At 38.5% G+C, this 27,418-nt stretch overlaps 1 protein-coding gene across 1 annotated transcript; it reads right to left on the bottom strand.

Annotated features, from left to right (window-relative positions):
- Positions 1–115: 115 nt before the first annotated feature.
- On the bottom strand, positions 116–24,053 carry dars1 (aspartyl-tRNA synthetase 1). The gene is made up of 18 exons (XM_068329173.1): positions 23,913–24,053; positions 21,264–21,366; positions 19,554–19,583; positions 19,192–19,249; positions 17,703–17,795; positions 16,483–16,585; positions 12,750–12,852; positions 12,065–12,145; positions 9,871–9,930; positions 6,778–6,889; positions 5,352–5,486; positions 3,640–3,787; positions 2,441–2,587; positions 2,086–2,128; positions 1,633–1,713; positions 967–1,078; positions 725–796; positions 116–627 (listed from the first exon to the last, which is right to left on the bottom strand). Exons 1-18 carry the CDS (start codon positions 23,933–23,935, stop codon positions 536–538), a joined length of 1,596 nt encoding a protein of 531 aa, XP_068185274.1. The 5' UTR covers positions 23,936–24,053; the 3' UTR covers positions 116–535.
- Positions 24,054–27,418: the final 3,365 nt, after the last annotated feature.

Genomic DNA, 27,418 nt, shown 5'->3' with positions numbered 1-27,418 from the left:
TAAACAGCGGAATGTCAACTTTTCCGTATAGTTATTTAATAATTGCCATTGTTTCATCAATGGTATTTGAAATCAAAAGCACTGCACAAACAAAATAAATCATTCAAAAAAAAGATCAAATTAATGGTGGTTTTATTTGGTACAAAATCTGTGGAGTTACAGTTACAAACTATGATCATTATTCCTTAGTGCTGGTATTAGGAGGGACACAGAATGTACTTTTATAACCTGTCCATATAAAAAAACTCAGGCAATAAAACCCAGATTAGGAGTACACAGGACATTCTTTAAATCGCTGGCCAACTCCTTTTATTTTGTGCATCTGCTATTTGCTGTTGTTCAGATGACCAATTATACCAATCAATAAAGTCCACCTTACCGCTCCCTTCTCTCTTATTGGTTACTTATAGTGGCAATTTTAGCGTGATTAAGTGGCACTACATGATTTACCTGCTTCCATTCTTAATTACTATTGTTCCCCATCACCAAAAACAGTCTTGACATTCCACTGATGACTGTCCATGTAGTTGTGGGTTCAAGGTGTCAAGCGCTTCGGGTCACGTGGGAACATGGAGGTCTGACGCACGTTGTGGAGTCCAAGGTAGAGCATGCAGACTCGCTCCAGGCCTGGGAGGGATCACATTTAAAGTTACTCTGCATTTTCTCATGAAAAAATCTACAGGATATTTGAGGTGCCACCCCAAAAAAAGAGATGAGTCCTTACCAATGCCTCCACCACCATGAGGGGGAGCTCCGTACCTGAAAGAGTCGATGTACGCCTTGATCTTCTCCAGGTCTGTAGCCATAATATGTATTAGTTTAAAATGTTAAGGACTACTTTCCCAAAAATTAACATACCATTCATCAATCCAGTTCCCTGTGCTGTAGTCCAAGTAGAACACCAACAGAGGGAGACAGAAAGGCAGATCACTTCCCTTTAACAGAGCTGTTTGGCTGTGCTCTTACCAATCTGGTGATGGATGGCTCGTTCGGTCAGGAGTTCAGCATCGTGGACCCTCTGAGCTCCAGAAAGGATCTCCTCTCCCCTCATGAACATGTCATAAGAGTTGGAGTATTTCTAGACGAAAGTAAAGATAAAAGTGTCTTATAATGACAGCCCAAACCAGCAGACAAAACTGTAAAGACATACGAATAAATGATTGAGAAAGTTTAGATCAACATGTGACTGAAGTCTGAAGATACAGCAGAATATGTGATTCGTGTTTTATTGGTTGAGGAGAACATGTCAATCTAAACCAAGTTTTATACATTTATATTCCAAAAAGACAACATATGGACAACGAATACAGTAAATAGAAGTGCAATGGTTATGCAGTGATCCTGCAAAAATTTCACTATTCAAAAAATATCACATAATGAATAATTCAAATGCTGAGAGCTCTGCACATTTGACAAAATCCACTGTAGTGTTTATCAGCCGATGAAACAAAGAGAAGGCTGATGACTATGTGGCTCATATGAAGCTGCTCTCTAGCCAAATGCAAGATTTTCAGTAGATTGACCAAAAACCTCATTTGCAATTCAAGTATTTACATAGCTTTTATCCCTGCACATTTCTTACCATGCAGCTGATCACTACATATATTGTAAGTGTGTATGAGTAAGACTTACAGGGTTGTTTGGATCAGGCATCGTATAGAAGGGTCTCACAGCCAGCGGATACTTATCCAGCACGTAGAAGTCAGTGTCATACTGAGAAAATGAAGAGTCATTAGTTTTCTTTAAAATGATTCTCTGGCACTCATTGATGAATCCTTTCTTCATATTAATCAATAAAAGGATTTCATAATGAGGCACTTCACAACATAAATTCAATGCTTTCCTCAAGTTCTACCAAAGTTTAAACTGTTCTCCTTATCATTGTAACTCTCCTGGCAGTGAGAATCAGAAACGCTCACTAATTCTAACGCTCATAACTAATTCAACCTTGTATTTTGAAGGACTAACGAAAGTTTAAAACTAATTTAACACTGCAGTCCATATACATACTGGATTTTTTTTATACTACACACACATTTTCTAATTTGTTAACACATTTTTCTGCATATCTATATTTCAACATACCTTTTCCTTGACAAGACGACCAAGCAGCTTTTCATTGGGTGTACTAAGGAAAAACCAGACGTTATCTTTTATATTAAGAACTGCACCATACTGTCACATTGTTTACTTGCAACTTTCTAAAAGTCACTATTTGGAAACTAGCTTCTCATCTTGGAGGTTTCATGCCAACTAATAACAAAGACTGGTTCTGTGCAGATCTAGAATGTGCTATGAGAACTAGAAAAATATTGATCACACAAATCACTTGAATCTTACCACAATACTTTAAAGGGTCTAATGTTTCACATCCTCTCTTTACTTAAATTTATTTCTATAATATAACAAATAGGAAACAGGGTGTGCAAAGTCTTCTGACCTGAGATCCTCTTCATCGCCCATTTCCACGCCGGCCTCGCGCAGCATTGCCACACCCTCAGTGTACTCCAGCCTCAGAGTGGGCTCCAGGAATTTAAAAGGCTCGCTAGGAAACTGCTTGTTAACCGTTTGGATTTCTGTCTGGAAGCTAAAAGACATGCAGTCATAAGAATTTTAGAGCAATATAGAAAAACTAACTCCATAAAAGTAAAAGTACTTTGCCTGAAGGGTTGGACCATTACATTTTTACATAAATGGAGCAAATTCTATTAAGTCATGAGAAGAAAAGCCGAACGCTCCAACTGCCCATAGAAAGAGCAGTGGTCATAAGTGGAAATTACCAATAGAGACATTTAAAATTTAAAAAGGGACTTCAAACTGCAGCTAGTTTGGTATGAAATCTAATGTGACCCAAGTCTATATGAGTTCCTCCCAAAGACATTTAGATAATTACATTTTCTCCTATGTGAAACTATCAGCCCAAAGTAAAGTCTTCTATTTTCCTAGCAATCTTACATCCCATTAGCCTATCAGCCAAATCTCCATAAATTTACATTTTCCATTCATATCAAGTGCTTACAGGACAAAAATCCATTGATACAAGTTCAGGCTACAGAATGAGCACTGTGTGAGCAAGAGAAAAAAAAAGTCTTTGGTGAAATTATTTAAGTGTTGTGTAAAATAAGGAGCCCATTCCTGTTCATTTATACCGTATGCAGTACAGTAGTATACTGTATAAGTTAAGACTACAGTACTGCACATCTAATGCCTTTGACTCACCTCTATACTGCTTCTTATAAGAAATTGAGATTTGCTGGCTTCATGGGTTTTTTTTTCAGGGCTGGTTTTCAGCTCTCTGGACATACTGTACTGATTCACACCACTAGGAGGCAATAAAGCCATATGACAACAATTTCTTGGAAATAACTGACTCAGCAGCCAATGGCAGACAAGACTCACTATGAAAACTTCACATAGAAATGCAATATTCTAACCTTCTTTCTTTTTACCTCTACTAAATTCCCATTCTATAAACCATTCCTGTCAAAGTCAGTTCTTTTGTGATGCAGAAAAACAAATTTTAAGCTTCTATGGCATGCGATTTGGGTCCATTTTTGGAGCAATCTTTATTTAACTCACAGGAAGTCTGAGTTCAACCACCATAAAAAACCACCAGTCACAATAATAATTTCAGCTCACTTGTCTCTCAGGCCCTTGAAGATCTGAACCATGGTGTTAGTGATGGAGTCAATCACTTCATGGTAATGGTAGTTGAAGGCCATCTCAATATCTAGACCCACAAACTCAGTCAAGTGACGATGAGTGTTGGAATCTTCCGCTCTAAAAACTGAAAAGCAGATTCAATGTGAATATTAGAATATACTGTAAGAATTGAAAAGTCCACGAAATTCATCTTTGTCTCACGAAAGTTCAAGGTATTATATTATTATACTTGATATCGAATTAATAAAGTATGTATTTATTTTTGACTGTAAATCATTTTGTAATCCACAATTCCACTGACAATGGTAGCAAAGATGGTTTGCAGGTGCTTTTATAAAAACTTAATGACATAATGAGACCTATATAAGATTAGCCAAAGGCATGCAGTGTGGTTGAATAGAAGAATTGGTCCTCTAGGCCTACTAATGAGACATCTTCGTGGTTTGGTCTCCAGACAGATGGTGTTTATACAGGAAACAGGCATGCTTAGTTGATTAAATGTTACTTCTTTCACTAGTCAGTAAAAGTAATATTATTCAGTTACAATAATTATTCCTACTGTCTTCATTATTCTCCTTCTCGCCCTTCTTCCGATCACATTTACTAAATCAATGTAAACATTGCTTTACAGCTGAATTATAAATGTTGCTGATAAATCCACTTAAAAGTGGCTCCTACTTAATATGCCATGTTATTTGGGCAAAGATTAATTTACAGATTAAATTGTGCTAACTTTAACATTTCTATTCATATTTTCATACTTCTGCAATGGACAAATAGTTTCAACTGTTTTTTGAAAATTATGGAAACCTTTTTTTTTTTTTTTTGGATGTTGTTGTTGATGTTCCAAAACTGATGAAAGTGAAGTCTGCTGTAATAACATGTCTGGAAAAAAATAAACTGATTAAAAAAACAACAACAACAGTCATTAGGGATATACTTCTTTTCTTCCTAAGTGTAAGTCTGGAAAATACAGTCTTGTGCAGCTGGTGCACACACAAATAAAAACTGACGTGTATTTGTCTGAGCTTAACATTGGCCTGGAGTATGTGGCCATTCCAAGTGGACCTCTTAAGCAGGTTTCAGATGATGACCATAGCTTTAGAAGCTAAACAATGTGCTTCCGGCCCCTGACACTGCAAGGACAGCTGATTCTGCTTACTTGTTGGATTGGCACGTCTGTACGAGCAGTGGAAACACTGCTGCTAAAGTGATGACCTTAAGCTCGTGGGTTCCTCCACTGAAGCAAAAACAAAGTCCTCAGTCTGCCCACTGGAACAATCAATGTCCATGCTTCTCCAAAATGTTTCAGTTTACATCAGTGGAAAACATGCAATGCCTTGACATTTTTATACGAGCTCAAAAGGATGTTTTGTATTTCTGTTCTTCTGTAGCATACTGCATGCTTTCAATCAGATGGTGGCAGTGTTTGCTTTCCTAAAGAGCAGCAAGTTATGTAAAACTCAGTCACGCCATACATTTTTTAACAAGTCCAATTATGTCACTTACTAAGCTCTGCAGCCCCACGAAAACAATAGGAGGCGGTCTGTTGAAGTTTGCATTTAGAAGCATTTTAAAGTTTTCATTTAACATAATAGTGTCTATAGTTTCCATGACACTCTTACCACATGTTTTATTTACCATGTATGAATGAAATATGTGGTGGGACAGACTGGAGGTATTTTTACCTGGACCCACACAGAAGACCTTCTCAAAGTCAGCACAAATACACATCTGCTTGTAGAGCTGGGGAGACTGGGCCAGGTAGGCACTGGTTTTAAAGTAAGACACCGTGAAGACATTTGCCCCACCTTCACTGGCAGCTAGAAGTGGACAAAGACAATGTTGGATACAAAATTAGACTTTCTATCACCAGCAATTATAAAGTTTACTTTACCCTTTTGCGTGAAAGTCTTAAGCAGACATTTTTTTTCAAACATGAATACTTTTTTTAAATTTTTTTAACCAGCACTCAATGTTTTATTTATAAAAAACAAACATGCAGTTTTTTTTCCACTGAAAACAAAAAAAGACTTAAAACATTGACGTACACACAGGTGTGGCTGTGATACACACATCTGCAGTTCTCTTTTTGACACGTATTTTGACACGTACGTCACATGGCATCATCTGATAGTTTCAGGTCTTCTATGATAGGGTGGAGATTCACACAGAACAAACTGTTAAATGTGCTATGGGTGTTGGCAGACAAGAAAATGTGGTTTTGGTTTAAAAAAAAAAAGCACAAAGTGCTGATTTACAGTTGCCGCAAAAATAAGAGCGGGAGTTTTGAATTTGCTATGTGCCAGTCTGAGTTGATATCATTGGCTATTCACGTAAAAGGGAAGCCGAGCATCAAAGGTTTCGCCACAGTTTATACGGTGGAGGCGTGTGGGAGGCTGAGGACTGAAGCTCTCTGTTGTAAGAAAAACAATGTTCAAACATGGTTGTGAATAAAAATGATTAGAAATGGATGCTTTCGGATCCAATCCAGTTGTTACTGAGCATTTTCTCATTTCACCTCAGGGTTTTCACAAGTTAACCTGTATATTGGTGAAAATTCAGAAAATCAAATAACTTTTCACATCTAATGTTAAGATATGACCTCGCTGTAAAAGACACTTTATATAACACCATGCTCTGAATATTCCTGAGAGGATTTCTGTTCCATTTTCAGTAACACGGTATGAGGTCTTTCGGGAGCAAGCTTAAGAGACATCTCTGCTGTCGCATTAGATGTCCTATGTGTAAATAGAGGAGCTGATGTGAGGGTAAGTCAATCATAAGTCCCAACAGGGTAGGATAAAATCCTTCTAAGTCTTTTGTTAAATCATAGATGTGTGTGACCTTATCAGAAACACACTACAACACAGACTATGTGAACATCAACTGAATTCTCATTCTTGATTTGAGTTGCCGTCTCAGAAAGTCCTGGACTGCACATACAGGGTGTAAACTGTACAACTGTCACATCTTGACTTACTGGAGTGGGTGGTGACATGGAAACTAGGATGGCTCTCTGGAAACTGAAACATCTAATCAAAAATGTTTTAAAGCCTGCCAGTCCCAGGTTTCCCTTGGGCAAGGTCATTGCGACCGAGAATGTGTCTGTACCTGATATGATTTTTGGGGTCTGGATCTCCACAAAGCCCTTTTTAGTGAGGGTGTCCCTGAAGAGCTGGCACACACCGGACTGCAGGCGAAAGATGGCCTGGCTGGTGGTCGTCTTTGACACACAAACAAACACACAGCCACATGCAGAGGCATTACAACACTTGGCGTGGCTAACGGCTCATGGTTACACAATTTTACTGTTCATGCAACTGTTCTCAACATGAAGGGAGAAACAACTATTTGCTGGCAAGTGTAAGGTGTTCATTCAGATTCACCTACAGCCCCAGGAACATTAAACCTGTCATTATGAATGTAAATGCTGACGCTAAGGCAAAGAGAAAAACTGTTTAGTTTAGAAAAACTAAACCTGTGGATTATTGTAAAGTCCCCAAACCCCTAAAAGTCCTACAGTCAGTTTTAGGGAGTGTTCTCTTAGGCGTCGAAGCACTCAGCTCAGGAGACCACAAAATCTCTATAGTTGAGCTTGGTTGCTTTTTAACTAGTTATTACACATCCCCATGAACCGCAGACCTTACAATACAGTACACTGAGGTTTGCGGTAATTAAAAGGTATTGTTTCTCTTTTTTTCAGTCTCTAGTACTTGTTCAGTCCTGATTAAACCTGGTCTAACAGCTGGCAGAATGGAAAGGTGATAAAGTCTAAATAAGGGTAACTCATTAATCTGCAGACATTGCTTCAGGTATGTCTGGCTGAAACTTTTCCAACATTACCAATCTCAATACTTTACAAAAACAGGTAGGAGAACAACAAAGGTTCTAATTTCAAAACACTTGAAGGAAAAAAATTCTTTAAAGTGCAATGAATAAAATTAATCAAACTAGCAGAATTTATGACTCATCTGTTTCGAGACTCATGTGTGTTTATTAAACTTACAAATCAACCAGTGTAAGTGAGTCAAATATAATGAAGCACTGATTGTTTACAGCATGTCTGCAGTGAGTAGTTATGATTAACTTTTGACACATTCTTGATGGTGTACCTGCAGTCAGGGGAGATTTGTAGTTCAGATCTATCACGATACAGATCTGAACGTCATTTTTCATTTACATTTTTCAGAGCTGAGGCGTGACACCAGACTGTGGTGGATCTTCACCGCAGACTTGTTTCGAAGTGCAAAATAAAGGTGTGTGTGTGTGTGTGAGGGAGGGAGGGGGGAGTGTGTGTGTGTGGGGGGGGGTGACCAACCAGAAGCCTGTGGGCCAAATCTAGACCCTGAGAGGTTTCCACCCAGACACCTATTATTAATTTTTGTCACTTTCCTGAGTGAAACAGGTCTGCATGACTTGCAGGCATAATGTAAAGCATTATTTTAGTTTTTTATTATTAAGGGTTTGGTCTATAAGCCTCACACGTCAGGTATCCCACCTCTTACAATACTTCTGTTCTACAGCTCAACTTCATTGAGCCTTTTGGTAAATAAAACAACAGGATTTTCTCTGAACAATGGTTGTACTACGTATGAAAATTTCAATACAGAAATCTTAGCATGTCAAGCTCGTCTAGTTATCAAATGTACTCTGTGATGTGATTAAGAAAATACTGTAAAAAAAATGGGGCGGCACGGTGGCGCAGTGGTTAGCGCTGCTGCCTCACAACACGGCGGACCCGGGTTCGAGTCCCGCTCTGTGCGGAGTTCGCATGCTCTCCCCGTGTCTGCGTGGGTTCTCTCCGGGTTCTCCGGCTTCCTCCCACCTCCAAAAGCATGCGCTTCAGGTTAATTGGCCGGTCCCAAATTGACCATAGGAGTGAGTGTGTGTGTGAATGTATGTTTGTTTGTATGTGGCTCCGCGGTACACTGGCGTCGTGCCCGGAGTGTCCCCCGCCTCACGCCCTGAGACTGCCAGGATAGGCACTGGCTACCCTGCGACCTGCATTAGCGGATTAAGCGGGTTGGAAAATGAATGAATGAATGAATGTAAAAAAAATGCTAAAATAATCAATTGATACTATGGTAAAACACTACTACTTACTGTCTTATATTTCTGTAACACTCATATCTTCAGATTCTGGGGTTGGAAAAAAAGAATAACCTCGAGTTTGACAATTTTTTTAGCAACTAGATTACAATTTATTAATCTGGTTTTGCTTATCTTTAGTGAACATATGGTGAACCCAACACTGGAGTTCCTCAAACATCTATAAGTTTTGATAAAGACCACAAAACCGTGTTCTTTTGTTAAGAATAGGTATCAGTGTTGCCATAGAAACACAAAAAATATAATTTATAAAGGTTTTTCAATTTCAAAAGGCACAAGTCCACCATATGGTTGGAGCTTTAGCTAAGTTTTCTGGGAAATGCTCAATGATTTTAAAGTTTTAGAGTCAAAAAAAAAAAAAAAAGAGACAGACGTTGATTACACATCCCTTTTTTATGCCGATAATGAATACAAGACAACTTTCCTGCTGTATTGTGAAGCAACGTATGTTGGGGATTTTCAAGTTACATGGGGAAAATAATTTATTGTTAGTGCTGGTTTATGCTTCCCTTTTGGATCATTTGTCTTTCACTGTGGGAACCACGTTATAGCTTCACTGGGTTCTCAAGAGCAGAACTGATGACAGACCGTGGTTCTCAAAGTCCACCATGTTACAGGAACAGGTGTTATTGTGAAGCTTGTGAGCTATGTGTCTTTGCGTGGTGTTGGTGCCTTCCTGCCTAGTGCATCATACACGTGGGAGACACAGATCAAAACAATGAGACACTTTGTGGTTTGGCTTCTATTGATGTTCCTGTACGTTCAGCGCACCTACTGCACTTCACACTAAATCACCTAGTGTGTTTTTAACTTTCCAGGTCCAGTGGTTTACACTGCAATTCAAAGGCAGCTGTTTAGAAATTTCTACATTACCATGTTACTGTAGCTATGTTACATTCAAAACTGATTTATAACAAATGAGATCAAACACTATCAGATAAAAGACTAAGCTTTTCATACCAGCATTTCATAATTCCAGACAATAGCACAAGCATCAAAAGGGGACAATGACCTTACTAGATGAGTACTACTATACAGTACAATGACTACAGCATTTTTTAAAACCGTTTTTCCTCAGCTCTGGCAGCAACTTACCCTGAGATCAATCACTCGGTTGTCCAGTTTGGTGTCCTGGTTGACAGTGGCTCTGCCTTCCTGAGGGCAAACACAGATATTATCACAGCACCAAAATACACCCACTAAATATTCAACAATGTATCCTGTTGTGTTCTTTTCACAGGAGTGTTTCTGACCAGTAATGTGGAAATGTTTTTTCATGGGCTTTTGAAAATAACAAGGAAGAAAATATAAAGTCACAAGAAAGGCTATTTTTGTGTCTAAAAGTCACAGTTCAATCATGGCAGCTCAAAGGGTAAAGATAGGAGTAGCACCTTCAAAAAAACTTGAACTCGGCGCACAACTACCACCCTTATTAACATTGAACAAGAAACTGTAAAAACATTACAAACAAATAAAAACACTGATGTTTGTTAGGGAAAATAATGCAATCTTCGATCAAAGACTTGCAATCATTCACGACATAGAATAATGGTGCATAGGAAAATTAAAAATCAAACAATAGCGAAAAACAAATGAAAAAATAAATGTTTCATCGCTGGAAGAACGACTGCCTCCAGGGTCATGGATGTCAGGCTTCCTCAGAGGACTCACTGGGGTTTGAGCTAATAGCCTGCATCGCCACATCCTGCTCCAAACAGCCCCACATTGAGGTACAAAAGGTTAGACGGGCAGACAGTCAGATGGATGGTGCTGTTAAGGCCTACGTCTCCTGGGAGAGCAGGTGCTGCTACAAGTGTGTGACTGACATGCTAAACCCTTACAGAAAAACACCTGGGGTGTTTCTGATGCAGCTGCACAGATTGGCTTACTGGATAAACAGGGACGGGCTCTCAGCTGTCACCAGAATGCTGAAACCCATGTACCGGTACTACTTTCCGGTTGGTAGTAGTACAAACATGTTATTTAATATGACATTTGATATTGGATGTGTGTGGATAATGTAGAAGTTTGGATTTTCATTCTGTGCATCAGTTTTAACATGTTGAGAGACAGGCTTTTAAATATTATTGATAAAAATATGACTGGGAAACACATTGAAGTAACAAAATTGAGAAAGAATTCAGGTTTTTCACGTAAAGCAGTTCACTAACTCTGTCATCAGGGCTGTTTCTTCTCACATAGTTTAATCAACAAATTGAGAGTGTGTAAAAGACTTCAGCATTTCACAAATGAGCAAGACAGCTAAACAGAGCAAAAACATGTTTTCAGTATTCGTACAAATGGTAATCCTAGCAAAAAGCTCACCTTCCTTTGTTGAGCTTTTTGGTTCACAAAGGAAGGTGTACTGCATGGTGTAATGTCTGAAGTTAATTCATAAAACTGCGTCAAGTTCAGCAGATACACAACTAAAACTGTCAAATCAGCCTTTTCAGTGACAACCTTGGAAGCTGCAGCATCACCTTCAAACATGTAAATGCTTTAATGTTGATGACTCATTTGGCAAAACACTTCAAAAAGGATGTGTTTCTCAATGCAGAAATACTCCATATTAACACAACAGAAGAAAACTAAACTAAAATACTGAAATCAGTTTTGCTGTTCAGCAAAAGATTCGCACTTCAACACATGAGCTCCAAAGTTCAATAAACATCACTAATCACCTTAGAGGGTGGGAAAAATATTGACTTCTTGGATGAATGCAATTCATTCCGATGATTCGCCATCAACGCCCAAATTTCCTTAATTGCAATACAGAGGGCTCTGAAGAAACCCTCTCCTGCCAGCTCTTAAAAACACTTTGTGATTAAATCACAGTTTGCAAGGAGAGGGTCAAACAAGGTGATGTTGCTCACTGAATGGGGTATTAATTAGTTTGTTTTCTGCTCTTCAGCATGTTTAATTCTTCTTGGTTTAATTACCCAACCACTGAATTTTCTAGAAACAGAAATTTATTTTTATTTTCTCCTTCCTTACCACATCTTAGGATAGGCAAAACTTAATGTTGTTGTTTTTAATGTAAAGTCCAGATGTGTTTTCTCTTTTTCAGCTGAAAGCCAACAATGGATCCTTAAACTGTGTATTAAATGTCTGCCTGATGCTACCTAGATATACTTAAGTGAATGTGTACATGAATTCATTGCTTTATTAGGTCTGAATATGTCCATCTCTGATTGCCAGCCGATGCTTTGGCATTAGAATGTCAGATGTAAGACTCTTGAGTGAATTACTCTGCTTGCGACCTCTCGTGCATCCTAGAATTTATCCTCACCTCTTCCCCTTCTCCATCAGGCCTGACAGCATCATCCAACTGCAGGGGGAGACGGGCCTCAGCCTGGCTCACGACGAAAATCTGACAAGGGAACAAAGCAGAACAGTGCAATTCAGAACAATTCCGTTCGCTGTTCAGACAATGGAGAGCACTCACAGCCCACATGCAGACTTGAGCAATCAAAGTGGAAAATGGTTCAAACCCAATCTATGTGCAAGTGCTAGACCACCTGTTAAAACAAGTGGCTTGCTGTGTTGGTTGCAATCATGTACAGTTGGTGGGTGTGAAAAGAAATCTATTACATTTATGTTCCGTTGATTTTATGTGAGACAGTTTGAGAGAGCTTCTGTTGTTGGAATTACATGCACGTCACTGTGGTGCGTGCCAAGTATTTTTACTGCCCACCATTGAAAAAATGTCATTTACTACTTACATTTAATGCAACTAGTACAGAAACTTAACTGCACATGAATATTAAGGAGTATGAATTGCTCACGTGCTGTGTTGAGAGTAGACTAAAAATTAACACTTACATGCCAAGAGCATTACTGCATGTGGGTGTTTACATACTTGCAAGCCATGCTTCAATGATATCGTGGGGCTATGTGCGTGTATGTTTTTACATTCTTGTGCATTAAGATCTGCGTGTGCGAGTGTGTTTGATGGCAGTGGAAAGTGCTCCCACCCTCTCGATGTGGAGCTCCACGTCCTGCTGAGTGCAGCTCTCGATCTTCTGCTCCACTTTTCTGACAGATGCCTCCACGTCTACGATGCTTTCCTTGGTGATGCTGGAGGAGACAATAGGGAAGGTGGAGTGTAATCAGCTTGTGCATACACAACTAACCTATGTGTGATAGGTTAACTGCGTGAGAACAATCTGTTAAACTGTGACTAGTGCATACGGATGAAAATAGGATATGGATCCATGATTGTGACTTTGGCGATGGAGGGACAAAAAGAATGTTTCGTTTTTTATACTTTATATTATAACATTATAAAGATACAACTGTTATCATATTGGTTAAATGGAGGGAGGGGGGCAGGTACAGAAACCAAGTGCTTGTGGCTTAGAGAAAAAACCACTACTCCATTTTCCTACTTTACAAACAGGTGTTTGTTTTCATTAAACTTAATACACACGTTTGAGCAGGACAAAAAAAGTTGACATCTTAATTTTGACAAATTCAGTTGTTTGTTATGAAGTGCCAAAAAACCACAACCGTTACATAACAATTAAACTCATTTCCCCACATTATCTTTCAAGGAACCTATTTTTCCTTGTGTTTTTTCAAAAGATGTCTGCATCTGATGGCACCATATTATTTCTAGAAGTATAAAGACTCGACTTGACTTGCCTGTCCATCAAATGGAATGCGTGGTATTAAATCAATACTGGCTAAGTGTAAAGAAGATGAAGAAATGTATTACTGTTATGTCCTTAATAGCATAGTTAGGGTTCCTTTATTAACTTAATATGTCAAAAAGAAAAAGTAATGCAGGTTATTTCAGGAGGGATGACTGTTTAGACATGAAATGTGGCTTACATTGCCATGTGTGCCTGCAGGAAGTAGCCTAACTGTTACTGACAGTGGGGGTAACAATTTCCCTATTATAAACAAAAAAGAAAGCAAATTAAAGCATGTGATAACCAGGATAACCAATTTCAAACTTTGACAGACAGGGTTTTTTAAAACAACACACCAGTTTTCTACACTGGCCCTCCACAATCAGAGATATGAAGAACAACAGTGACTGTCATGCAGCACACGGCCAGATGGGCAACCTGCTGTAATCTTTCACTCTTCCTCATTAAAAAGAAGTAATGAGGGACTGAACACTGGGGTGCTGTCGTCCCTTCAGCCCCACGACAGCTGCTGCAGTAGACCTTCCCTTGTAGTCAGGGATCAGTTAGACAAATAAATCCCTGCGTTAATAAACCGTACTGCACGGCCTGAGGCTGGTGGCAATGAAGACAGGACACACTGAGGGAAAGAGACGGCTTAACTCAACAATGAGTTCATAATATCACATGGAGATGTCAACTGACTTGAGAAAGAAAAAAATCTGTGTGTGTGGGGGGGGGGTGATTTAGTGTTTAAGCATAATTCGCTCCTAGCCTTCATGAAATCAAGCGTTTATTACTTGAGTTCACTAACAGAATATTTTTACTTTACATATGGGCTAGAATAAAAATAACAGATTATTCATTTTCATAAATGAACGTTGCATCAACTTTGAAAGATCGCCATTTACCTTTGCTGCTAAAAAAAATAATGGAATGGTTCTCAAGTGTTTAATGGTACACCCCTTCGAATCTAAAAGATACTCCTACTGCCACCTAACAATCTTCAGCTATCATTATGAAATATTAAAAAAAAATCCACATAAACAAACCTTCACAAATACAAGCAAGAGAGAATCAACGGAATCAACTGAGGGTCATACATGTCACAGGACCTGCTGTGATTATTTCAAACAACAAAGCAACATGAATTAAATCTATAGTTTTCAAAGTACACAACATTCAGTCATTGCAAATACAGTTTTAGAGGCTTTACATAATCTACACATATTTTGCATATCCCTCACCCTTTGCCCTTGCCATAAATGATCATACATGAGTGAAGTAAAAGCTTTTAAGTCCTGAAAATCACCTCCTTAAACTCTGTAACTGAGTGGAGGATGACTTGGACATACAATGTGTGATTTTTTTCTCAGCAATGTTATTACTGGCCTCTGTGTGACTGTGAGGGGATTTACTCAAGGTTTGCTCAGCTCGTCAATCATCACACAAGAAGTTTGTATAACTAGACGAGGACCAGGAAGCCACAGGAGGTAGAAATGCAACCTGTTGTTAAAGATTTAAATAAAAAAGTACCTAACATTCTGGTCCAAGAAATGCTCAGAAACAGACTTGCTAAATCACTTTATTGCAGCCAGACTGTTATTTTCGAGTTTTGATGTAGAATTGTTCCCTTAGCAACCATGTCATCACTTTCACTTACACTGCTGATAGGTGGCAATGTCTTGCACAACAACTTAACTGCCTGACCACAATGTTACAGCACCATCTGACAGTTACAAACTTACAATGAAACCTGGGTGAAACACAATATTCTGTGATCCAGCGAACTCTTCTATAGTATTAGCCAGCTTGAGATCACTGGCAGTGACCTCACCCTTATGTAAAAAATATTACTCGTTAGTTCCTTTGAACTTTCCAACAATGACCTAAACCCACCAAGACACTCAGAAAGTGTCATGTATGAAACAAGAGAAAAACACGTGTGTGAAATACTCCTTTATGCACATTAGGGCATTATTAGAATTTTATAGCTACAATGAATTTACATAAAACTCAGGGAGGTGTTACATAATTCCACCATACACTGTAAATTTGCATTTTATGATTTGATATGAATCCTACCATTTATGTCTGCCTTTTCTCACACTAAGACATGAAGCAAAGTATTTACTTTGTTGTTTGCTGCTCATGATTTGTCACAAACCTGGTATCTCAAAGTTTGGATTACAGACTGATACTGATACGACTGTGGTGTCGAGTTCTACATGATCAGGGGGCACGAGTAGCTCGTCAACTGACAGTGATCTTGGCTTTTGGCATGAAAAATAATGGAGCCTGACATTCTAGTGAAGTTAGACACTGTTTTTTTGAGCTGATTCTTTTCAACTTTTTGTAAGATGAAACATCCTACAATACTCCACCTATCTATCTGTGGTGACCACAGCATGCTGTAAGAGGAATGATAGTTGCTGTTTGATGGGAGGCTTGGTCAAAAAAAAAAAAATCGCAATCCCTGTACTGCTTCAGTTCTATATTATACAACCTCAGAACTGTCTTAGTTTAGGAGGTAGCAGAATTTACCCTTTGCCTTTAGCAATAGAGTGCAAAGCCTTTAGCATTTATAAATGTGCTGAAATATTCAAACATATGATTACTGCAATTTATGTTTTAGCACATTCCATGAAAATGTAGAAAATGTTCGTGGGCTTTGAATCCAAATTTAGAATTGTTTAAAAAAACAAGCCCTCCCATGGCTGCTCAAAGTGACTGTTATCAGCCCTCTCCCTTTATCTGCCGATAATTGTGTTCATTCATAGTCAACCTCAATTAAGCTGCTAATGTAAGTAATGATGGCTGGCTCTTTAGCATTTCTTCGTCCTCTGACTTGACCTGCTGTATCTTCCATCTTAACAGGAACAGCTCCATTAAAACACCGCTGTAGTCCACCCATTAATAGCCGGCTTTTGTCGTCAAGTGAAAAATGATCGATTCCGCCACCATCCACCCCCCCTCCTCAGAATGTGTGAAAATGGATCGGTAGACTGTGAGAGCCCAAGATTTTCCCACCATTGTTTGTGTATTCTTTGACAGGAAAAGCAGTCTCTGCACTCACTTTGCGGCAAACTTGACCATCTGCTTGCTGGCACGGTCTCCCACTGCGACCAGCGCCTGCACGTTGAACTGCTGTTGACGCAGGACCAAGAAGCACTGCTTCCCTAAAATCAAAGCAGCAACAATAGATAGCAGCTCGCAGTTAAGACATTAAGACCTATTAGATAGATAGATAGATAGATAGATACTTTATTAATCCCGGAGGAAATTGCATATGTTAAAATGTCTGGCATTCTCTTAAGTGTTCTTGGGTTTGTTCAAACGGAGAAGTGCGATCTTTGTTGTGAGGATCTTATTGTCAACTGCAGGTGTCAAACATTTGTAAAGATAAAATTGTCTTTGAACAGCATTGTGTGGAAAACAGGTGATCACTACCTTCCTAACAACTCTTTTCTGAGGTGTGTGATTGGTTAACAAGTTAGGCAATAAGAACCGAAGACAGAAGGCAGTCGGACCACCCAGGTACTTTGATGCTTGTTGACAGTGGGAAGCGGGGAGGGAGGAAGGTGAGGACAATATCAAAATCCCACCAACAGATGCACCTCATCTGTTGGTGGGAGCAAATCAGGATGTTATTCTGCTCACATGGACATCCTTAAATTGAGCAGTGGGACTGGGGACATGAGTGGAGGGGAAACAACTCTTGACTCTGGAAGTCCGCAATGAAATAACCTTACAAAGCTCAATAGGTCCATTGTATTCAAATACAGCAACTTTATGTCTGCCACTGGCTGGAACCTGACGAATATTGCAGAAGTTACTTGAGATGGCAGTTGGCACTGATATGCTTGTCTGACACTGATACCGAAAAACCCCCTGGGTTGTCAAACCGTTTAACATGGAAGCGGTTGGGAAGAAATGAACACTCTTTAAATGTCTGTGAAACCCAACAAAGAAACAAGGGAAGATTGCTTTAGCAATAAATGCTGCCTGTTTCTTTTAGAGTTTGTAAATCACAGTGTTGATCAGCCTGAGGAGAGTGATATCAGTCGACTAGGTCACAGGCAATGTAAAAGCTACTCAAAAGCAAACAGCAAACAGCAAATGCTTTGGTTTGATCTTGACGGCTCCAAGGCAGAGGTTTCAGACATTTCACTAGGCAACAGAGAGGATTAGCACACGAGTATCCTAATCGCTGCCATTTGTGCTACTCATACAAAGAAAGCTTCATTATGATTAAAAAAAGGTGAACAAAGATGTAAATGGTGTTGGTGATCTCACCTTTGGCTCTGCTAGTGTGGACTCGAGCACGCAGCCAGATCAGCTGGTCAGCTTTCTCAGGAGTCAGGTCTTGGACCCGCACCAATGTCCTGTCTGGCTCACACAATCACGCGCACACACACACACACACACACACACACAATGTGACTTCAAAGGACCTCTCTTTCCCCACCTCTCCCCCTTACATACTCCCAAGGGCAGAAAGAAATGTGAATAAGCATGCATGTGCGTGTGAAGACATACACACAATAAATACTCGTATTACAGATGTGCCTAATAAATAAGACACCCTAGGAGACTTGCTGAAATGCTGTCTAACTCATCCATTCTCTCTGGGCTATATGACAAATTGACTTTAGTTTCACCTATGTCACTCTGCGACATGCTTTCTCCTTATTATCAGTGAACACAAGCTGCAGACACCAAGGCTACACCAGAGAAAATGGAGCCATCCTTTTGGCTGAGAGCGCCGAGTCAACCCACATAAAAGCCCTCACCCTTTAATCCCCCATCCCATCCAAATAGCTGAATTCGGCATGCAGGTGAGGGAGGCCCCACTTTGTTCAGTGCCACTGAAGCTGAAAGAGCATCCAGACAGACAGACGACCTCGACAGGTCTGCCATCACATTCATCTTGGATTCATCACATGCCATTAGTTACCGCAATTATCGGTCCATGTACATGGATGTGACAAGCACTTTCTATGATCTTTACGATTTGCATTGTTATATGTACTTTTTGATGTCCAGGGTCAGGTAATGGGAGTCATTGGATGTCTCTAAGGGTGTCAATTTGCATCAACGCATTCTCCATTTTCAGGAGGACGTTGTTTTTTTAATCGTGTAAAAATTCCTTCATGGTGACAGTGGACGTTTAGGTGAGACACTTAAACTCCCTACAGGTATGACCCATGTGAATATCGATGGATCAAGGTTTTTGCAATTCATTGCACAAGAGGAAGCAAGGAGTACATGTAAGCCAAGCAAGCCTGACCTTGACTTAAAATTTATCTTAAATACACAAATAATTCACATCATTTTCTATGAAAACATTCCTTCTGTTCTGCACTTCTTTGAAAAACAAAACAAAAAAAACACATGTATTTGGGAAAAAATATTACAACATAGCATTTGTTCAAACCAGCAGACACTCCACTATATAGATACCTTTTTTTTTTTTACTTTCATAATTTGAGACAAGGAACAGATAATATTTCCAAGGAGCAAATCTTGCTTAAGATATACACCGAACCATTTAACTAGTCATTTGTAGTTTGTCATAATGTGAAATCTACCACATTAATGTACATATACTCAGCAAAAACACAAAATATCATAACCTATCATAGTGACTTAAGTCTGTGGTCTTTATGCTCAAGGCAAATAAAGGCAAACACTTATTTTAATTAATTCCATTATAAATCCTTATTATTCTTTTATTCTTCTGTTGGTTTCACTGATAACTGAGGGAGACATTTGTCATACTAACCCAGTTTCTGCTGGGACTGGACCATAGCTGATACACCATATCGCTCCTTAGCAAAGTCCTGGAAGAATAAAAGCAGAACACAATCCAGGTTAATCATTTCAACAAACAGCTAAATACACAACATTCCAATAATCATGGGTACCACGACCCTTATATGCGCCGATTTTTCATTTCACAAACACCAGCCTGTCTACCACATCTGAGATAACAGACAGAGCAGATAATGATGCTTATCACAATGTTTAGCATACAGGCATTTGCCTACTAACTGTTGCAAAGGTGTGAAAGCAAAGGCAGCACCAGACAGAGAAAAAGAGAGGACAGTGGAGGATGAATGCTGTGATCTGCAGGGATCTACTTACATCTTCTTCTGTGCTTTGCTGTTCAGCAGCCTGAAACAGAGAGACAGCGGGGTTTGAAGGGCATTGCAAATAGCAAGCAAATAAAAGGACAACGTGGAAAATTCAAATCTGAACTATCTGAAAACATTAAACTTCAAATTACACAATTTCAAAGGTTTTACAATAACAGTCACGTAAGTTGTATTTCTATCGTTCTTTCAAATAAAACTAAAAAAATCATAGATCTGTCCTGAAGTCAGGCCACAGAACCCTTGAATGTACAGTAGTCAAACTCATTTCTCTAACACGTCATGAATAACAGCAGCAGGAGATATTGCTTTGGAATAGAAACAGTGTAAGTGGACAGATTCTTTATGTCTGCACAGACGGTTAGGTAAATGACTTCCAGAGTGTGATGAGATCCAGTCTTGGCAAAGACACAATTCCATTTTCTATGCAAATTGATATTGGTGTATGGAAATAGCAGAGTGAATTGCCCATACTCGATATGATAATCCAGTCACATGATGGATGATATTGCGGTTCATGATCAACTGATGACAGACTTGCTATCGTCATAAGGCAACAGACCCATATCAAAGCCACTAAAGTGAATCTCAACCCCAAAATTATAAGATGGCAAATTACATTGCAAACATTCAGCCAATAGACATTTAACTGCGCTTTCAGGTCTCCCCTAAGGCAATGCCTATCTGCCACACTGATATAGGCTGCAATATTCAGTGCAATAAACAGCGACACACCTGCTTCTTCCATTAAAAGCATGCTGTATGAATTCAAGTGCTAGACAGACAACTTTGTTGCTTTTATTTTGACCTACTTGCATTACAATATACCAACACGCTAGAAGTCTGATACAAAAATAGTAACAGATACAGTAAAATGTTAAACACAATTAAAGTGAAAAATAATCAGATGTTTTACACTTGATGACTTTACACTTACAGCCCTAGTTCCTTTTCCCAAGGATGATCCAATGACATCTATGCCAAGAGGAAGTACTATATAGGTTTTGATGTCTGGGATAAAGAAATAACTGGAATCTGGTTTGTAGTTGGAAATATACTACATTTCTGGTTGTTGTTATGGACATCTGGAGAGAAAAAAAGGAAGGGATGGATGGATGAATGGATGGATGAATGAATGGATAGATGGACTGATAGAAGATGAGTTAACTGACCTGTACAATGTCTTTTTGTTTATTGATTGTGCTGTGACCTTGAGTTTTTATTTGTTTTTGACAACTTTGATTATGGTATCTTTCAGATGAGGTCAGGAAAGATATTTTGAGAATTTTACTGTGATTGAAAAAAATCCTGCACAATGTTGATCACTGGTTCCATCTTTTTATAAACAATGAAAACCTGTTAAAAGAATCGAAAACTTAAGGTTTTGTCCGTAAGACTTGTGTGAAATGAGATAATGTATAAAATGTCTAACATTCACTTCATGTAACTGCGTAACATACTCCAAACTGGATAAAGAAGGGACTGTAAGTGTAAAGAATAGCACTTAATTTGGGTGGACATAAACAAAGTCAAAATGACAGGAATACCAAAACAATGGCTATGTTTGTACCCCTCCCACAGCTAAACAACCTTGCTGGACCCACAATGGCCACCAGAACTGTACGTCACAGCCTTAACAGCTGCAACAGGACTGATGGATGTGAAACAACAAACAAAAAAGAAAAAAACAACAACTTCTCACCAGCTTGGCCTGTTTCTCAGCCTTCTTTGCAGCTTTCTCTGCTTCCTTTTGCTGTTTCTTCAGACCTTTCTTTGACTGAGCCTGCTGCTCCTCCTCTGTCGCCCTGAAACAGGAAGAGGCACCCAACGTAAACATTTAAGTCCACTTCCATCTTTTTTTTCTGCTACATCCCAAAAGGAAGTTGTTGTGTGCCTTGGGAAAATTAATTTTAAGTCATTGTCACCTCCAGCTCCAGTCTACAACTAGCTTTAATGCCATTGTTATAAATAAACCAGCGATTGACTGTGTGAATGAAGAGATGGAATTTTGGAGGGCAGCCAATGGCAGAAATAACAGAAACCAATATTTACCAACACAATCTTATGAAGACAGCAGTAGTAGCACAAGCAAACAGAGTGACCAATTAGACTGAAGTTTGTTTTTTTTTAACAGTAAAGATGTCTTAATGTACTTAATATTAATGTTAGCTCTTGCACATCACAAAATCAATGCCGATAAACATATATTTAATTATAAAGTAAATTCTGTTTTGGAATAACAACAGAGCAGTTCACTGAATGTACTTTTATCTTGATTAGGTCTCAATAACAGCAAAACTGAAAAATAGCTACCTTAAAACAAACCTTAGATAACACACTAATGATCTCAAAACAGTCTGACTCTATTGGATATGCATATATTTTGTAATTCATGCCACAACTTAGAAAGACTGAAAAATAAAAATAAAACTGAAACAGAATGTGATTAGTGCTGGCTAGCTGTGACATTTTTGAAACATTACCTAAATATATGTGGGGTCACTGAGAAAGTAGATAATTTTAGGTCAAAGATTAGAGGGCAGTAAATAATAAAGCTGCAATTAACCAGACCTGCATTCACTACCATAAACGTTTGCTGAAATTGCAGGTGAATGAGTGACTGTTGTTTGTCTCTCTGAATAACCAGGTGTCTAGACCTGAAGGAAGCCCATGAGCAACAATGGAGCTGCTCCTATTTAGTCACAGGAAGTAACAGGAACTAAAGGTCAACTTGAAATCGCACTAAAGCCTATAAAGAAGCTATAATGACAGCAGATGATGTCTTCAGACAACATTTCTGAACTTCCTTTTCTGCAGATTTATTGCCAATGACTTCCAGTGACAAAGCTTTAGTCTTCTCTTTGACTTTTCTGAAATTTTGACAAAGTCAAATTAGACATTTGTGGAAAAAAGTCACAAATCTTTAGTCCCACCCCCAAAAAAGAAAACATTGCATATTCCTCAAAAACACTTTGGCTGCACATTTTAGTCATTGTAATATAAGCACTATGTTCCCTGTTCTGGACTTAAGTTCTATCAAGATAAAGGGAAGTAGATAAATAATTATTCATGCCAGATTAATGTTGCACCAACAAGTTGAATTTGTTGAACCGGCTCAACAACAGTTATTTTATTATCAGGCAGATACGGTCGGTTTCACTGACTGGTGCCACAGTGCCACAGACTCCAAAAAATTTATGTAAAAATCACTCCACAACTAGGCCGTGGGTTTCTATTGTTTACGACGCAAATGTAATTATTCTATGACAATTTGTTTTACCTGCATTTACAGGTAGAGAGTGATCATGAAACATGTCAAACAGGAAGTCGGGAATGGGCCATAAACAGGGATAGGCTCAATCATCCAAAGTACACCAGAATAAGTGGTAGCTTTTTAATGTATTGTAACAGCTCTGCAAACATGTGAAGCAAAATGTCTTTTAAAAAAGGACTTCAATTCACTCAGAATTATTATAGACCCTCTTTGTGAGGTTGCAGTATTGGTTAATATTATAAATTATTTTTAAAATGTTGTTTCTCTCTCTCTTGGTAAATGTGGTGGACAAAGTATTAGAAGCACCATTTGCTATAAGGTTATAACTAAACTGAGATAAAAAACTAAAAACAAAAGAAGATTTCCAGAAAGAAACTATGCAATTAAGTAACGCAGGTTTCACTGATAGAATCATATCATGTGTCATGTTGCAAAGTAAGTTAAACTTATTTAATTGTACATATTCCTAATTTTCTATAATTTTTATTGTAAAACCGCCACTATAAACAGGTGTCAAGTTACAAAACAGCACTGGAATGTGCAGGAACATGACTGACTGGTGAGTAACATTGTGTTGTATGTAGATGCACCGGGGGTGGGTCTACATACAACACAATGTGTCAGTCTGAATTAATTATCTATCTATAAACAGTTTTCAAAATTATTTGATTTTCATTCAACTTCTAATCCGCCCCCCCCAAAAAAAAACAACAACAACAGAAAATTAGAAAGTTGACAACAATTTACATGTCAAAATAAGTAAAACCCCTTCATAAAAGTTACTCTTCTTTCATGTTACTTAGTGATATCATCCTAACCTACTGCACAAACACGAGGCAGCTCATATTCCGACATTCTGCTTAATTCCGCTTGTATTAGAACAATTTTGTTACGAAGTGTGTAAAACTGTATGATGTTTTACTTGCACTATCAGATGATGCAATATATTGCATGCTTGGGCAATGCTAGCTAATTGCTGTTCTGCACTACTGCTAGCACATGCTAGTTAATGCGTTGAGTGCTGGCGATCGTGAGAAACGTGACTTAAGATATTCACAACTCGCATGCCATTCTTACCCCTGAGCTTCCTCTTTAGTCATGTCGAGATAGATTTGTGGACAGTTAAGACAAAATGTTTAACGGCTGTTTGACAGAGAGACGCCCCACATCAGCTGTTCGCTGCATGAACGTGTACAGGAAGGAAGAACCTGTTTTGACGGAGCACACGATACCGGATGCTTTGGGTTCCGGCTAGAAATAATAGCTGACATGAAGTTCCGACCAATTATTTTTTCCGGCATATGGGGTTATGTGACGCAAAAAAAATCCTACATACAACATGAAAAAGGCTTTGATTTGTCATAGTTGATCAGATATTTATATAATGCTTTCATATTAAAGCTATTATTTTTACTGGAGATCATTTCTAAAATTTATACAAGGCTACTTTACCCTATTTTAAATAGTTGTTGAAGCCAAGTGATTTCCCCCTCCACTTTAATTTCGATTGAGTAGTTGAAAAATAATCTATGTAAAAGTTGTACCCTATCCACTGATTTTTGTGAATAATTGCTTATTGAGACCACAATAACGAGAATACAAGTAGTGAAATGCTTTTAAAATACCCGATCGAACCATTCCATGCAAAAACATGTTTTTTGTGTTGGTAATGCTTGATGAAGCATATAAAAGGGCCTTTTGCACACAAGGTTGGGAGTGATCACCACTTCCTGAAAACCTTTGAGGGCAGTCAAACAGTAACATGCTTTGTTGATGAGCAATTGAGATAAATTTGAAGATTTCATCATCTTCATCATGAATTTTTTTTTTTTAATCCAGAGAAATTTTTTCTCCAACAACACAATATGGAAATTACAAATTAATTTGAAAATCTTGGAGACATTTCCTTTGGATTATAAATAATTGTCCAGATTGCTACCAGCTAAAAAAAAAAAAAGAGGTTCAGTCTGTGCTAAGCATTCAGATGGCATCATTTTCAGGGACATCCCTGCGGCTTCCAGTGAAGCAATGAAACCACATTCTGCTGCTTTTCAAAGCAGCAGAATGGACTGTTTTACTCTGAAAGCACAGAGTAATTGATGCCATTTATCATACATCAATGGGACATTGTTTAACCTCAAATTTTACAATTAGTTTTCTCGTTAGATTAAATTTGGAAATCATTGCTTTTTCCTTTCCCAACTTTTTGGGATTTGTGGATGGAATTAATGCTTGAAAATACAGAATTACAATGCAAACCGTCAATGATTATTTATTCCTGAAGTAGTGTAAAACTAGGTGCCTAAATTATTAACAGTCAATGTCAAACAACATGCTTTTACCACTACCACATAATAATCACCATGTGTGTGCTTTTTTAACACATCCTAAGAACGCAAAAAGTGACAATCCGTGAAATTAGTTTCACACTTTGGTTTGAGTTCACCAAATGCATCCAGGTATCCACTGACCTTTGCAGCAATGACCACGCACAGTGAGTGGTGTTGGGTTGCATATGGTGTGTGTGTGTGGGGGCAATCAGAGCTTTCTCAGGTTGTTGACCACAGAAGCTCCTGATGCAGGAAACATTCTTCCTGCCTCTTTAAACCAAAACAATTTAATAATTGATGGAGCAGATCACTGCTCCAAAGCAACTTGTGTTTTCTTAATCTCATTCATTTATTCATTCATCTTCCTATCCGCTTCATCCGCTTGCGTGGGTCGCGGGGAGCTGGAGCCTATCCCAGTTGGTATAAGGCGGGGAAAACTCCGGATGTGATGGCAGTGCACCGAGGTTCTTAATTTCATGTCTATAATATTTATTTAAAGAAAATATCGACACTATTTGCCCCTGACACCATCACTCATAAGTTGAATTTATCTCAGTTGCTAGTAATTTTCAAAATCTGAGTGAACAATGCCTATGAATCACCACTAGAATATTTCCTGTTCATTTCAACAAGTTTGGCCTTCAACCCATAAAGCAAACAAGTAGCAGGAAGACAATATTGATGTTAAGCAAGAACTGGCGGCAACAATAGAACAAAATTATTGTTGTATCAGAGAAGCTTCCTTGAGCCTTCCTGTTACTGAAATTACAGAATACTTAGATTTTGCTCAGTACTGAAGCACAAACTATTTAATTATTAATTTTAAGAGCACCATCTAGAATCTACAGGTTAAATCCCAACGGGGAAATAAAGACTTTTTGTGCACTCAACTGGTAAATTCAGATGACAGCATAGTCTGTTTTTCTATAATGGTACTAAAGTATTTATGATATGGGATAACATGCACCTGTGGGTCCAAAATATTTTGGAAAATTTGTGAGACAAATAATATGAAAATGTAATAAAATCTGATCAAGTGTCATGTTGAATTTCAAGCATGTTCATTGACTATTGTTTCCACCTTCTGTTGAATCATGTTAGGGTTCAATCAGTTGATTTTAAAAGTACTTGGTGAATTGAAAGTCCCAACAGCACTAATTTTGTGAGTGTTCTTAGCACTGCGTTTTTTTAAAGACATCTTTTATCAAAAACAATGTTATTTTTATATCTGACATGACAAAGACTAAAATTAGTTGTCTAAAATATGCAATTGTAATTCTGTATATTTGATCTATCTGAACTCAGTGAAGTGTTAATCACATATCTATCCCTGCACAACAAAGATCTTGTGCTAATTCTGAATTATCTGGGAACATTTCCAGCTGCGAAAAGCACCTCTTCATTTATCCAGTTTGACTGACCAGAGACCCAAAATAACTACTAAACTTGGGTGTTGGTGAGGGCACTTCACACCTTTTCTTTTTGTTACATGTAAAGAAATGGAAATTTGGCTCCATTGGAGATGCTGAATGGATGCCAGTTCTACATTGCACAATGACCATCTAATGACTCCATTGTCTTTGACATCTATTGTTGCAAAGATTCTCGGGTTTACAACTTGAACATCACTTTTTGACCCATCCATCTAGGTTAAATCCATTATGCGTGTTTCAGATGGAAGAATCCAGAGACAGATTGATGTGCATGTCTCTGTTGATGTCTTATCTTGTGTATTTGTGATTCCAGAAGTTATCACCCTTAGTGCATAGCATGAGTGCCAAACAAAGACTGTCCCAGGTTGAATCCTAACAATACACAACCAGTGTTCTGAATAAGCTTATTTTTTGTTCTGTGAGTTGACCCATTGACCGAGTTTATGAGGTGAATGAGGATAACACTTGTTTTAAAGTCAAACAATTGAGGCTATATATTTGGAAAACTGAAAAGTGAAAAGAGAGCTAACATGCTATTTTCTTTTTGAAAGCTCCACATGGGTGCTAATTTTAACCAAAGATTTAAGCTTTTGTGTCATGATTGCTTTAGATGTAAAAGTGCACAGATGTTCCTCCAATTACAGACCAGTCTGCTCAGTCCTTCTGCTTCTTAGACAGATCAGTTGGAGACATTTGTGGTCAGAGACAACTCACCCACACCCACACTCATACATCATCCCCCAAACCCTGGGGAGAAAGCTAGGGTGGGGGGATGGGGGCGGTGTGACTTAAAAACAGAACAAACACAGTCATTAGGAGA

The sequence above is a fragment of the Antennarius striatus genome, chromosome 12 (assembly GCF_040054535.1).
Source record: "Antennarius striatus isolate MH-2024 chromosome 12, ASM4005453v1, whole genome shotgun sequence".
NCBI classification, from domain to species: domain Eukaryota; kingdom Metazoa; phylum Chordata; class Actinopteri; order Lophiiformes; family Antennariidae; genus Antennarius; species Antennarius striatus.
The sequence above is the reverse complement of the archived record's forward strand: the minus strand, read 5'-3'. Positions and strand labels throughout refer to the sequence as shown.

Excerpts from the sequence above, each read along its gene's own strand:
- dars1 (XM_068329173.1), bottom strand. The coding sequence starts at position 23,935 with ATGACTAAAGAGGAAGCTCAGGG. Across the intron at positions 2,588-3,639 it reads TTCAAGGGCCTGAGAGACAA|CTTCCAGACAGAAATCCAAA; the intron begins GTGAGCTGAAAT and ends CATGTCTTTTAG. Across the intron at positions 1,714-2,085 it reads GTCGTCTTGTCAAGGAAAAG|TATGACACTGACTTCTACGT; the intron begins GTATGTTGAAAT and ends TCATTTTCTCAG.